The sequence below is a fragment of the Rhincodon typus genome, chromosome 27 (assembly GCF_021869965.1).
Source record: "Rhincodon typus isolate 14 chromosome 27, sRhiTyp1.1, whole genome shotgun sequence".
Lineage (NCBI taxonomy): Eukaryota > Metazoa > Chordata > Chondrichthyes > Orectolobiformes > Rhincodontidae > Rhincodon > Rhincodon typus.
The window spans coordinates 29081670-29096995 of record NC_063358.1 but is presented as its reverse complement, the minus strand read 5'-3'; the positions used below and the strand labels follow the sequence as shown (position 1 = coordinate 29096995).

General features: G+C 37.8%; 1 protein-coding gene across 4 annotated transcripts in view; it reads right to left on the bottom strand.

Moving 5' to 3' along the window:
* The window catches only part of LOC109937770 (zinc finger MYM-type protein 4-like), a 119093-nt gene that overhangs the window by 10626 nt on the left and 93141 nt on the right, over positions 1 to 15326 (bottom strand). For all 4 annotated transcript variants that reach the window (XM_048613091.1, XM_048613093.1, XM_048613092.1 and 1 more), the window contains 6 exons: positions 14017 to 14045; positions 13760 to 13904; positions 11820 to 11935; positions 10287 to 10458; positions 9104 to 9316; positions 1681 to 1784 (listed from right to left, as the gene is read on the bottom strand). In XM_048613091.1, coding sequence (XP_048469048.1) covers positions 1681 to 1784; positions 9104 to 9316; positions 10287 to 10458; positions 11820 to 11935; positions 13760 to 13904; positions 14017 to 14045 — 779 coding nt within the window. The remainder of the gene's footprint in view (positions 1 to 1680; positions 1785 to 9103; positions 9317 to 10286; positions 10459 to 11819; positions 11936 to 13759; positions 13905 to 14016; positions 14046 to 15326) is intronic.

Genomic DNA, 15326 nt, shown 5'->3' with positions numbered 1-15326 from the left:
ATCTGTAGGTATGAATTACATATTCTGTAAAGAAAGCTAATATGTTTTAAAGACAGACACAAGAATCTTACAAAATAGCTTTCAGAAGCCTTATTCTCTTGCGGATTCAACTTATACAATAGAAGATCAGAGAGTCCTAGGGGTTCAGGTACATAATTCTTTGAAATATGTACCATAGGTTTAGCATGCGTTTAGCACGCTTGCCTTCATTGCTCAGACCGGTGAGTACAGGAGTTAGGATATCATGTTGAATTTGTACAGGATGTTGGTGAGGCCTCTTCTGGAATACTGTGCGCAGTTCTGGTTACCCTGCTATAGGAAAGATATTATTAAATTGGAGGTGGTTCAGATTTACCAGAATGTTGCTGGGAATGGAGGGTGAGTTACTAAAATAGGCTGGGACCTTTTTTCACGGAGCATAGGAGGTTGATGGGTGATCTTATTGAGGTTTATAAAATCATGAAGGGCATAGATAAGGTGAATAGCAAGGGTCTTTTCCCTCGGGTGGAGGAGTTCAAAACTAGAGGGCATATTTTTAAGGTGAGAGGAGAAAGTTCTAAAAAGGACACCAGGGACAACTTTATTTTTTTTTGAAACAGAGTGGTTTGTGTGTGCAATGAACTGGTAGAGAAAGTGGTGGGTACAGGTACGGTTACAACAGTTGAGACACATCTGGATAAGTACGTGAATAGGAAAGGTTTAGAGGGATATGGGCCAAACGAAGGTAAGTGGAATCAGTTTAGTTTGGGAACACGGTCAGCGTGGACTAGTTGGACTGAAGGGTCTGTTTCCATGCTGTATGACTCTATAACTGTCGCCAAATGCAGATAATCAGACTTTGTTATCTTAAGAGTCAATCACAAAGGACATTAAATAATTCAAGGATTCTGTGACTGCCGACTGAAACCTCAAAAGCTTCTGTAGTGTTGAATAGAAGGTTGAGGGTTATTGCAAGGAATGTGAGCATAATTGACTTTGCTTTGTGGCACACAGATAAAAGAAATTTGCCTTTTTGTAGTCATTTTGTTTGATTGTGATAAAACTGACTGAAAAACCACTTCGAAGAGAATTATCTAACGGTGACAAGGGAAATAGCCAGTGCTGCTCAAAAGTGAGACAGAGAAAGGCATTCTGAACTATTATATTGAGCTAGGCTACCAAGTATTATAACATAGTGTTGTTAGAATAAAACAAATGAGATTTTCACTCATTCCCAGAACCTATTCTGTTCAATCCGACCTTGGGAGCAACCTCCAACTATTCAACAACAGAAGCCATTATAGTTGCTGAATCAGACTTCACATTTCATCTCTTTCCGTTTAGAAATAGAATCTTTGAGCAAGATCTGCAACAGTAGTCATGATCTAATTGCCACATTCACATAATTTTCACCCTTACCTACAATAAATCTTTGCGTTTGTATTTTAGCTAATAATGTTATCACCATTTCCTTATGCAGTTTCTAGCAATGGTTATGCAATAAGTTCATCTATTATCTTGTTTACAACATTAAGTTGCGCTGTTTGTTATTTTAAAATCAAAATTTTTAAAGGAAAAGTGGGCAAAAAGAGGTTCATACAAACTTTTAGTTCAAGGATCATCGCAAGGACGTGCCTGATGTTGTCATGACAGAATGCATTTAACAAATGTAAAAATCTAACCCAATTCCAACAAGCTCACCCGTTTTCTTGGTTGAGGGAAGCCTTCTTTGTTCTTTGCACGTTGCCTTGCTCTGTGCTGTCTTGCTGTTGCCATTCGGTCACGTCGTGACAATTCAAAGGTAGCTATTTCAAAAAATAAGCCAAAAAATAATTATACAAATACCCTCCATAGAACTTTTCCACTGCTTGAAATTGAGCAGTGAAGAACTTGTCTGAAATTAGATTTAACAATAATATCACTGAACATTTAAGAGCTTTTTACTTTGTTGAAATGAAACAGAGGTACCTGTAAATACAAGGAAGATTTCAAGAAAAAAGCTGCTTTTTGAACAGTCAAAAGGGCAATTGTGGAGCTAATGGAAAAAGCTTTATAAGTTACTCGAAGAATCATAAAACTCTCAAAGACTGAATTGGGCTATCGTGGAAAATGTCAGAAATAGTAAAAGACAGTTTTTGATTATTTAGATGATGACGATGATGATGATAGTAAGATTAATAATATTGACACAGATCATTACTGGCTCAGATAAAACTACAAATTTAACAACAAATAGTATCTGGAGACCGACCATCAGCTCTGCCTACAGGTGGAACTGTTGCTGATGACTATTGTCATCACTCACTATTTGGAGATTTGGGGTTGAGGGACCTTTCAGCCAAATAGCAATTATGGAATTGGAATGTAAGCTTAGCAACCAAGAATCAAAGTATAAAAGCACAAAGCAACTTTACTGCAGAAGTGAGCGTTTCATAGTTTGTTCCAGCAAACAATATCACAAACACATCTTCGAAGGACATTCTGCTGAATGGTACGTCCTTAGCACCCGTTTTGATTGTGCAAGTCTGTTCTGGACAGATACTCAGTGCTGATGTATTTTCTATAACCAAAAATAATGCATTCCATCAAGGTGAGATATCCCTGACCCCCAAGTGATTTTCTCTCCTTCTGTGGCAGGGATGAACAAATATTGTTTGGTGCCATTTGGTTGTACATAGTGGCTTCTTCTATTTCTTAATTAAATCACAGGGTGATGGTTATTTCTGATTCATTGTTGTGATGTACTAAATTCCAGTGCTTCTGTTTTATAGCTGGCATTATGATGACAACGCAGCTAGATTAGTACAAAAATTGCATGTAGGCTCTTGTGGTGCAGTGGTACTACCTCTGGACTATGAATCACAACTTCAGGTCCCATCTGCTCCAGAGGTGTGAAATAACATTTCTAAGCAGGTTGGTTAGAAAATATCTGCATACTTAAAACTTTGATTATGAAGAAGTCCCTTGGCTTACGAGTAGAGGATCACCTTCCCTACGGTGTAACATAAAGGCTACTTGATGTCTGAATGAAAGACCCTGTATTAAGTACTGGCTTAAAATATCCACAACAGGCTCAAGACTGGTAGATGTCTTTTTAAGAATGTGGAGTGTCACACTTGTAGGGACAGTGAATGTAAACGTACATATTCCCTTTAAGGAAAAAAGTTTATAAAGTCAGAGGAAGGAAGGGGTCTTGGCATTCCAGTTCATAGATCTCTAAAGACTCATTATTAAAGCCATGAACTAACAGTGAGAACAAATAAGATCTGGATTGAACTTGCACTTATAGGTGAATTTGATACAGTATTCCCTCTTCTTAATTTGCATAAATTTATCATCAGTCATCAATAGGGCCAGTATTCATGTTTAGTGTTGAGAATTTCATTTTAACATTTCACGCCTGGTGGACCTAGAATATCTCTAATTGGCCACGTTAAAACAGCCTCCCCTGTCCTTTAGCACTCTCAGTCACTGTATCACCAGCTTGTGGCTTACTTCTGCAACCTAGCAACTCAAAGCTGCTCTCTCACTGTAAAGAGCTTTTCACCTCATGCCCTATGGTCCCATGTCCTTACACATTGCGAGGATTTGGCAGAGCTGATGGCAATTGAGGGAGTCAGGGAGTGCATGAAGCAACAAGCAAAGAAAGTTAATATATCTTTTTCACATTTTCAAATCTATTTTATTTTTCAAGTTATTTCGGCACGGTGGCTCAGTGGTTAGCATTGTTGCTTCACCCAGCATCAGGGATCTGGGTTAGATTCCACCCTCGGGCGACTATCTGTGTGGAGTTTGCACATTCTCTCCGCGTCTGCATGGGTTGCCTCCGGATGCACTAGTTTCCTCCCATAGTCTAAAGACATGCCGGTTAGATGGACTGGCCATGCTAAATTGTGCATAGTGTCCAGGCAGGTTAGATGGATCAGCCATGATGAATACAGGGTTACAGGAATAGGGTAGGGGAGTGGGTTGGGGGGGATGCTCTTCGGAGGGTCGGTGTGAACTTGATGGGCCAAATGGCCTGCTTCTACACTGTAGGGATTCTATGATTTGAGTTTTGTAATTTAGCAATATACTGTGTTTACATGTACAATGTTCTTTTTTTGTGACAGAACACATCCCATGGAATTTAAAAGTTTTTAATAGGGTAATGGGAAAATATTATTTCAATTAAATGTTGTTTAAATTTGCACTTCTCAGGAGAGCAACTAAAGTATCAAGCTAGGCATAACTAACTACATTTTGTTCTTGTGAAAAATGCTAGTTAAGCCCTAGTTTTAATACCACATCCAGTTTTGGTTTCTTCAGAGTGATTATGAGGTTTTGGAAAAGGTGACATGAAGGCCACTGGACGAATGCCCAGTGTAACATTTTAACCATTCATAGGGCCTGTGCATAGTTGGCAAGGTCATTAGTTACTGCCCATCTTAGTTACCAAAACAGGCTGAAAGAGCCGGAGCTACCCTTCAGAGATGTGCAGAAGCAGGAGGGCTCTGTTCGAGGTTTACAAGATGAAGAAGTTTGAGTTTCCAATGACAGTTTGTTCCAATTACATAGTTTAGGTTGGGTGTCAATCTTAAATTGTACAAAGCCAGAAATTTGTTAGGACATGGTTCTTTTCGGAGAGATAAGCGAACCTCTGGACAGGTAGCCAGCTAGTGCAATGGATGTCGAATCACTCAATTCTGCCAGTTAAGAACTGGATCTATTTCTAACCAGAAGAGATCAACTCATACTAAAAAAAAAATGCACATTGTAAGGAATTTCAGGGACAGAATAATTTCTTGCACTAGTTTTGATTCTCTCACAGGTGAGTGCAGTGGTCAAGGAGTGGATCAGCGACAACATCTTGGAATTTTTAATGCTCCAAGTTAGCCCAGGTCTTTTTTTCTGATTTTGCCCTTCACAAGGAAATTACATGAGTTTTTGGTCAAGGCAGCAAGTGTACATAGCGCAATATCCACAAATGGGATGAACAGAGGATCTTATCCTGTTCTTCATTGCCTATATAATTCCCAAGATTTCAATTCCCAATATTATTCTTTAACTAGCTGTTAAGATGTTAATAATAGTTTAGAACAGTTTTCCTGTTAGGAAGCATCTGGCCCTCACTTGTCATGGTTGATATCACAAAACCACAATGTAAATAATCACTGAACAAAAAACTACAAACACTTAATCACCTTAAGACAAATACACATATCACAGAATTTACACATACGTAGAAATAAATCTGAAGTGAACACATTGTTAGGTCAGCATTTAACACAAACTGCCTATTCAAGGATTTAAAATGATACTCCTGCATGGAAATGGCAGCCTGCAAAGGTGCAATTGCATAGCATGACCAGTTGGTGACTCCATGGTGCAACCTTTTTAAGCAAACTCACTACAGGAGAGAGGATATCAGGTCCATAATCAGAACAAGTCCAGTTTAGTGTTGATATGTTCTGAACTTGCTCGGTGGCTCTGTGTAAAAATCACAACCATCCTCTACACGAAGGACTTTATGCACATTTCTTAGGAGTCCTCATGTTTATATTAAGTACATCGTTACTCAATATGATTTGCAGATCAAGCCACTTACGTATTTTTTCCTTCAACCTGTTTCGAGCTGTTATGACACACACCTGGAGCAGGTGGGACTCGTACCCAGGCCCCCTGGTTCAGAGGTATGGGCATTACAACTGTGCAAGTTATGTCGTCATCCCCTACATGACTGAAGGTGCTATCCGAATTGAGGCCCTTGTATTTCTCCCAAAGTTTACAAGAAAAAATTCTTAATCTAGTATTAAACAGCTAGGTTATTGTAAAAGAACAGAGCCACAGAGTCTAACAGCACAGAAACAGTCCCTTTGGTCCAACTTACATATGCCGACCAATTTTCCCTGAACTAAACTAGTCCCACTTGCCTGCATTTGGCCTATATCCCTCTAAACCTTTCTATTTATGTACCTATCCAAATGTCTTTTCAAAATTGCAACTGTAGCTGTCTACTTGCGACAGCACTTTCAAGGAACTATATACCTGAACCTCTAGGGGGTCTCTGTTCTACAACACTACCCAGGACCCTATCATTAATTGTGTAAGTCCTGCCCTTGTTTATCTTACCAAAATGCAGTACCCCTCACATTTATCCAAATTAAACTCTCGGTCACTCCTCAGCCCATTGGCCCAATTGAGCAAGATCCCTTCTGTAGGTCTCAATGAAAAAGTGGCAAATATACATCGATGTGTGGAAGGAAGAGTGAGAAAGCTTTGTACACTATCCAAGAAATTGCAAATAATTAGAATATTTTTTCAATACATAAACACATTGGTTTGATTTAACATGAATTTACATATCTCTTTAATGTAGAAAAGTACCCCAGAGCACTTCATAGAGGCAAAAGGAGAAAAGCAGATTCCAAATCAAAGAGGCTTTAGGAGTGGGTTGCAACAAGCAAATTCCAGAGTACTAGGCTTGCCAACTGAAGGCATATTGGTCAGTGACATGGATAATTAAAAGGACTGCATAAGAGGGAGAGAAAGTTTGGCAGTGGAAGATATTGCAGCACTGGAGGAAACGAGAGAGAGGTCGAGCCTGCAGCACAATTTGAATACAGGATTCAAATTTTAAATATTATCTCCCAGTTCCTCAAATTGTGTTAAGAATGACTGGCAAATTGGACTTAGTGCAGACTCCAGGAGCAGAGGTTTCGATAAGTTGAAATTTATGATAGTGAGGAAAGAAGGTCAGTGTCAACCCGATTTAAGTGACTGTTGCCATGTTTCATCCTCCCGATGTGGCAGGCTTTTCTGTCTTAAGTACAACCACATTTGCCATAATAATATATAGCAAACCAGCAGAATTAAACTCTCAAAGTAACTAATCCGATCACATGGCTCAGAGAAGCTGATGAACAGCAAGCACATTAGGACAGGAGTGGTTAAGATCCAAGTTATCTATCAGGAAAGATCACATCAGTCCTTAATTATCTACGGTCTAACATACTGTTTAGTATTGCTAACAGTAATTTGATATGTATGATATCCACTACATCCAAACTCCAGATGGGATCTGACCAAAGGGATAGTTTCTCCATATCTGAGCAATTTAATCCTAAAAATTTGAACCATCTCAATTAGACCATGTGATCACTTTCTAAACTCAAGCGATTACAATAGAAGTTTATATAATCTGTTGCTGTAATTTAACCTTCGTTGTCAAAATCGATACTATATCCTTTTTTGGGGCAAATCCTGCGCATCCTTTGGAACCGTGCAGCCAGTGCCATATGCAATATTCCAAATGGGACCTAGCTAATAGCCTGGACAACTAAACTAAAAGTTCCCATTTAATTCCAATATTTTTGGATAAAACTTAACATTTCATGAGAGCTTTGAGTGGTCTTGTATATGTTCATTAGTCTTTTTTTAAGTGAATTATGGAACTGGGCACCCAAATCTCTTTGCTCCTTCAGTTTCCAATCTTTCAACATTTAGAAGACTTTCCTGTTCACTTTACTTCAATCCAAGGTGGACCACCTCACTGTCTTGCATTGATTCCCAACTGCCACAGTAATCAGTCTATGGCCCTTTCCAATTTCCTGAACCCATCTTCACAACATACCTATCCTTCTATCTTAGGATTGACTACAAACTTGGATATATATTCGATTTCTTCAAGCGGGCTCAAACTGCTGAATCCTAATGCAAGACTGCCTACGGTAAATTGTTATAGCAGACATAATATTGCTGTAAAGGCCTACACTGGAATTATTTTTGGCGGGTCACTTTTATAAAATGGGCCAGATTTTGCTAATACAAGTATTGGTGAGATTTTCAAACCTCAATTATTATGGAGGAAATCATTCTGCAACAACAAGCAACTGGATATGCACGTTAAATGTAAAGAAGTTCAGAAGCTGCTTCCCAAGTTCATCTGCTTCTACCGAAGTTTTGTTACACCAACTTTACATTAAGAGGCTCAGCACCAAAAATAAATGGCAGAATATGATGTTGTGGTATTTACATGATATATTTCCATTAAAGATAAAAAAATTAGAACTTGTCAATTCAAGTACAAACGAGTTTAAAAGAGACAACAATTCTTAACTGTTACAACAACTTTGCTCACAATGAATATTTATTTTTTAAAATTCAGAGTCTCGATCGTTCAAGTTTTAATTATTGTTCAATTATTCTTTTGATATTTTTGTCTCTTATCACTTGTATTTAATTTAATCTGGCATTGAATTAACAATTCTATATTCCATTTTAAGTTTTACATTAGACTCTGCTTCACAGAAGATTCTTCAATGAGATTGATAAAGATGGCACACAGTTATTTGCCTTGTCCAAAGCTCCCAGACCCCCTGTAAACAGTGTCACTCTGCTTTTGATTGCTAATAACTATAACTTGCAGTTCAAAATCATATCTCCCACAGACATTTTGTGGAAGTTTAATAAACTGCTAGTACCATTCATGCATCACTAACCACAACATCTTGGCTAAAAGTTTTATTGATTTTGCATAATTTTAAGACTAAGAAGGACTTCTGGATACATTTAAGTTTTTTTTTGCTTTTTAACATATATTTTATACTTCCAACTTGTTCTTTGCTCCTAAAAATATTAACTGACATTGTGAAACTAGTCCAAAGGTGCACCAACGTTTTATGGAAATGTTGGTGCTCCGTGAGCATTATCAGACCACAAAAGTCAGCAGACTTAATTTCCACAGAAGGCACCATGGTCAAAACTCACCCTGTTCTCATTCTGATGCTTTATTGTTGGCATTTTCAAACATAAGTTAGCAAACAGCAATAAAGAACAAATGTTATTTAATTCTGATTTTTCCTAAACCAGAAAAAACACTTTCTTTAACCCAGGCTGACATTATCCAATACAACAGGGACAGAGAAACACTTTGTCAACTTGTTCAGTGCTCCACAATATTGATATATCTTGAAAGACCAGACAACTTCAAAGTTCTTGCTGCAGTAAATCCAAGTTTTAAGTATTTTATCTGTGCTTTGTGGGTGCAGAGGTAGGTGGAGAGTATTTTGGACAAGTTAGATTTTACATTTCATTTTCAAAGGCACACATTACTAAGCGACCTTTATTTTCTGTTATTACTGACCTACTGATATGTCTGCTTCCAGATCATCCTCAGCTCCTTCAATGTGGTATGATTGCATCTCTGGCTCAGTTGCTGGTGCTGGTGGTTGAGGTGGAGGTACAGGTGCGGATGTGAGAGACTGTTTCAAGTTAAAATTGCTCAATTCATCCTCCCAACTGTGTGGTGTAGACACTGCCTCTGACTCAAGATCCCCACTATACGTGCTACCTTGATCTGGAAGGAGAACCACAAAGAAAACATATGCTAAAGTTGACAATATTCTCAATTTTACATGACAACCTCTAGAAGAGAACATCATTTCTAATTTTTGATCCCTTAAGGTCAATTTTGTTATTACATACAAATTGCAGGAGATATTAATGTAGAGCTGTGCTTAAGAAGCATCCTTCCATCAAGAATTCACAAGCAATTAACTATGGCACTGCATCTAGTACATGGATGGAACAGGTCAACAATTTTAAAACTGGTGTCAGAAATGCAATTAAACTTGGTTATAACAAAACACACAACTGTGGATAAAGTTTAATCAGCACGTGTACACAAGTAGAATTAATAGACACCCACCATGGAGGATACAGGAACATTGTATAGAACATGGGGAGATGGGTGCTAACCCAATGAATTTTCTTTATAATTCCATGAATATAAAAGAATCGCAATACACAAATTAAGTGGAGCCAGTCAAGAGATTCAATACTCATTCTGTATCTAAGAAATTGCCTTATCTGAACATTAAATTTCTTCTTCTTCAGTGTACCATGCAGATTTGTAGTTAAGTATCAAACTCTTCAAAATTTATTAACACAATTTAGTAATTAGCTGTTTTCAAATATCAGGGCCAAGATCCTGCTTCTGCACTATGTCATGTTTGCCACTGCACCAATAATAAATGATCATTATTGATTTCCTGATGTCAAAACCCATTTAGTCCCACTGACTAATAAGATTTCTGGAATCCAGTTACATATTCAATCACACTGCTGATCTCTAGTTAGATGACTATCAGAAACTCACAGTTAAGCAAAAGCCTTTGCTAAGTAATTTAAAAAGACAGGCTCCTATAGCTCTCCTAACAAAACAAAATTGAAACTTTACACTTCAGTACAGGTTGGAAATGATGTTACAAGCAATCAAACAAATATTAGATTAGGAACTAGAAATTACGTTACTAATCTATACCAACCACCATGTGAAATAGTTTTCTCTTTCTCCTCCTCTTCTGCAATCATTGCAGCCATTGTTAAGAGATCTGCTTCAAAGGGATTTGAGGGAATCTTCTCTTTTATTTCCTGGATCGTTTCAATTATTCTGTCTGCACTGTCCAATGTTGTTGGAATGAACATCGGAACTGGAAGCTGAAATGCAATGGATTTGACTTTTAAAATAATGGGCTAGAGTTTTATCTACACCTTAGTAGTAATCTGGCCAAGGGGTTACCTCAGCCCTATTTTAATTCCATTAATGTCAACAGAATGAAACTCAGGCAGTCTCAATAAGGAACAGCTACTTCAATCCACTAAAAATTCAAGGAAATATCTACCTCAAAGTACATTTATTGCATTTTGGCAACTACAAGAGATTAAGCACAAGCAACTGAAAATTTGCAAAGAATCAATGGCAGCCCATTGAATCCTATTATTAAATTATTAAGAGTTACTGCAGTTTTACCTCTGAGATCCCAGATGCCTGTATCCTGTATGTCCAATTTAGTCTAATATTTATTAAATGATCATAATGTGATCAAGACAATGTATCAATCAAACACTTGCAGAAGATCGATATACACATTGGGAATTAGGGGAAAAATGGCAATTGTGCTCAGCACTTTTGTTGTGCATTATGGTGACCAAGTGTTTGACAATGAAACTCACTAATGCATGAGACAACCCTGAACTGATCAGCTCAGCGAAAACGTGGGTATCATGGCAGGTACTTTCATTCTGATAAGATGAAGTCTCTATATTTATAAATGTATGAAACAACATTTTAGACAGAAAGAAAAGTCAAGCAAATGTAGTCCTGACATTTAAGATTTAACACTTACAATTGGAATGTACAGGATAACTGAGTACAGACTTCTATTAGTAGCCATTTAGAAATTGTCAAGGCAATATCAGCGAAAAACATTTCCAAAAACGTATTGCAGACGGCTCTGTCATGGTGTCTAATGAATTTCTTTTCTACGGTCTACTGTGGAGCAGGCTTTGGGACTGGTTCAGAATTCGACACTGCATTGAATTTCATTTTAAACCAAATAATTCTTGAGAAAGTTGCCATGATGACAGAACATTGTAGTTTTCTGTCAGAGATTACTCCATGCCCTGATAGTGTTCCAATGCCATCTGAACCACTTGCTTCTTGTTATCTATTACAACTATAATCAATTCGGTAAAACTCAACACAGTAAGTTCTAATATCAATGGAGCACTTAAGTGAAGTTTGTCATTTGTTGCTGTTTACACGATACCTGACACCAATACAAAGATTTCTGCAAATGAATCAGAGCAAATCAGAGTTTTTTTAAGAAACTCTAACATCAATTTACATTTAACATTGCAAAATACAATTTTCAAAACTTAGCACCTCGAAGGTCAGGTAAGATATCCATTCTGCCTCAACATAACTACCTGATAATATATTCCATTATATGCATCACATTACCTAAAACAGCCAGCAGGCAACATTTTGACAGGCTACCATTTTGAGTATAACTTACAGGCACAGGCATCCCTATTGGTATTGGTGTGAACTGGGAGTAAAGATGCAGAGGCACAGGAATATAGACTGGCACAGGGATAGGTAACACAATCACTTGTTGCTTCCAGTCCTCTTCTGTCAATTAAAACAAAAAGAAACAAAGTAGATAGCAACAATAATACAAAATCAATTGGCCATTTTCAGTCAGCTACTAAGGCCAAGTGATCTATTTCAGAATTTACAATGTGTTACAATTCTACATTACCATTAGTTAATTCAATGTACAGCCAATTCCAGGGTCACATTTCTGACCTGTGCATAAAATAACAATGTGGTCACATTACACCCCTATACAGTTCTACTGCATACAAACAGAGTGCACCAAATCACTTCCATTGTTTATAATATCTGACATAAGTTTAAGTCCTTTAGTTAAAAACTTTTGGGAAATAACAAATTAGAATTGCAGTTAGTGGAACTCCAGTCCAGTAAGAAGTCACATTCCAAGTGAATCAGTTACATAAACAGGACTGCTAAAACTAAAACCTTTTGCAACTCTCTGAAGTATGACATGATCACACTTCTGAGCTCAGAATGACAGTGCTCAACATCAAGGAAACATTTAGCCAAGTATGGCGTGGCTTTTTTTCTCGAAAGGGTGGTGTGTGTGTTTGGATTCTCTACTAGGTTGGATCATATCTTGCACATAGGGAGATGATCGTGGTCATTTCAAAGCTATCATCTCAGCCATAGGATATCGTTGCTGGTGTTTGCCAGGGTTGTGACCTTCCAGCGAGAAAGTCTACTGAACACCCAGTAAAACGTGGAAATGAATCTGCTAATCAAGCAGGATCTCCATTTTGAAATACACAAGATGAGTTGGCCCAGTATGCATTTACAGTTTCACTGTTATGGTCTTCTGGATTAGGCTTAATTCTATTTATTTGTTTCATCCACGTCTCTCCTATCATAAGGGAACAATGATGCTTGCTGATGACTGCACTGTTTTCAGTATAATTTGCAACTCCTCAGGTAATGAAACTCTCTGCAGCCACAAAACCTGGACAACATTGACGTGTGAGCTGAAAAGTGGCACGCAACATTTGCATCATGCAAGTACCAGACAATTTCTCTCTCAGACAGAAAGTCTACCTACCTCTCCTGGATATTCAACAGCATTATCATGATCAAATCTCCTAACAAAATCTTCACAAGGGTCAACATGAACCAGAAACTCAACCAGTCACAAATAATATGCTAAAAGATCAGGTCAGAGGCTGGATATTCTGTAGCATGTGACTTACATCCTGATTTGTAAAGCACTTTCACAATTTAGAAGGAAGAGGCCAGAATATGATGGAATATTCTCCACTACCTGATGAGCGCAGCTCAAACAACAAGAGCTTAAAACATCCGTAAGGAAGCAACCTTTGTTGTTTGATTGGGAACCCATTGATGACCTTAAACCTTTGCTCCCTCCACCTCCAGCACGTCAGGACTGCAGTGTCCACTATATAAAGAATGAAATGCACTAAGTGAATAAAAAGTTTCCTCAGCAGCAACCTTCTAAATTATGACCTCTACCACTTAGAAGGAAAAAGGCAGCAGTTCCAACCTCCCATTCGATCACTACCCTGACCTGGAAACAAACTGCCGTTTGTGATTGACACTGGGTCAAAGTCCCACAACTCCTTAACTAACAACACAATGGAAGTAGTTTCAATATATGGGATTGCAGTGGTTTAAGAACGAACTATAAATTTTACCCATTTTTTTCTTTAGATCGGTTAAGTGGACTGCGGTACCAACGTTTGGAAACTGGCTTTTTCTACACACAGACGTTAAAAATGCTCATTCAAAGTTCATATGTAACAAGTTATGTTAATCAACTGCATCCATGCTTAAACTATTCCAACACATGTGCATGTACATGAACATGAATCCACAAACACACTGTACCTGTCTGACAAGCCTTGGTCTGAGTATGGGGCCTACAGGAGGTTGCTTTGGTCTGTGAGATAGGTTTACAGAGTAGTGCTTTATTCTTGAGCACCTTAGGTGGTGCAGAAGGTTGTAACCGAATGGGGTCTGTCTGAGTGCTGACCTAATTGTCAAAAGATTTAAGAAATTCAAGATAAAGGTAGAGTTAACTGCAAACAATTCAAAAATAGTTGAACTAAACACTTTCCAAACTCCTCCCCTACTTCTCCACTCACCTGAGTCCCTGAAGTGGTACGAGTTCCTCCTGGCAAAGATAAACAAATAAATAAATCTTAATGTGCAATCAGTCTGCCAAAAAACACTTTGCAGAATACTTGGAATTTATTCAAATGCACCTGAGTGACACAAATAACTTGAGAGTTCAACAACATAACCGCCTCCTAATATCTTTCTTGCTGTCTCATCTGTTCACATTTAGCCAAGTAACATGGGACCAGGTATAATTTTAATAGACCTACACCAATATAGACACGTACGAAGGAAAACGTATCCGTGAATCTGTGACACCATTTTTTCACAACGTGCATTCATGTAATATTCTTAATGCAGGAAAATAGTTGAAGATATATAAAATAGCTTCCACATCGATACAACCAAAAAAATTGAGTCACAGTAAAAACTTGGTCGAAGAAGTGGACTTCAATGACGCCCTGGAAAATGTTATCAGTTGCCAAAATATTTTTCACACTGCAAGTCTCACAGAAGCTCTTCGCCTCAGACAAAATTTTCACCAAACAAACAAGAAATTCAATTGTCAGGAGTTACTAGTAAAAAAAATCTATTTAATGTTGATTTGAACTCTAATCACGACCAATTTCACAACTGTCCTTTCTTGAAGTTGTTGGTGCACAAAAAAAAGCAAAAATGTCAGTAGAACTATCAGGCAATGGGATACACACAGAATTACTGGGACAAAAAGGAGAGTTACTTTTATTTTACAACCATGCGAAGTAGTACAGGAGTCAAAAATATTCTCATGTGAAAAATCACAAACATGCATGTGAAAAATCTGTACATGTAAAAATTTATACTCATTTTTGCTGGTATCCTTTAACACTATTGAAGAAGCCAAAAGGGGAATAAAAGGTACTCTAGGTAGGTGGCTTTCCAATATATACAACATATACTTCTCGGAATTAACCTAATATTTCATGATTTATGATACAAATTCAGGCATAGGTAATATCAGTGTCAGAAATTTAGCAGAGACATATATATGATGTGCATATAAAAATGATTTGAACTTATACAAAGGCAGCAAAATTTGTTGATGCATGGGGGTAAGGATTCAACTGGAAAGGATTTCAGGATGATGTAGGCAGATTAGGAGAATGGACAGGTGACAGATGCACCTCATTGTGGAGAAGTGAGAGGTGATGTATTTGAGAAATAATATAGAATTAATAAAAAGGTGAAGTTAGGGAGAACAGGGCAGGTATAAATGCATTCAGAGATAGTGGGAACTGCCAATGCTGGAGAATCTGAGATAACAAGGTGTAGAGCTAGATGGACACAGCAGGCCAAG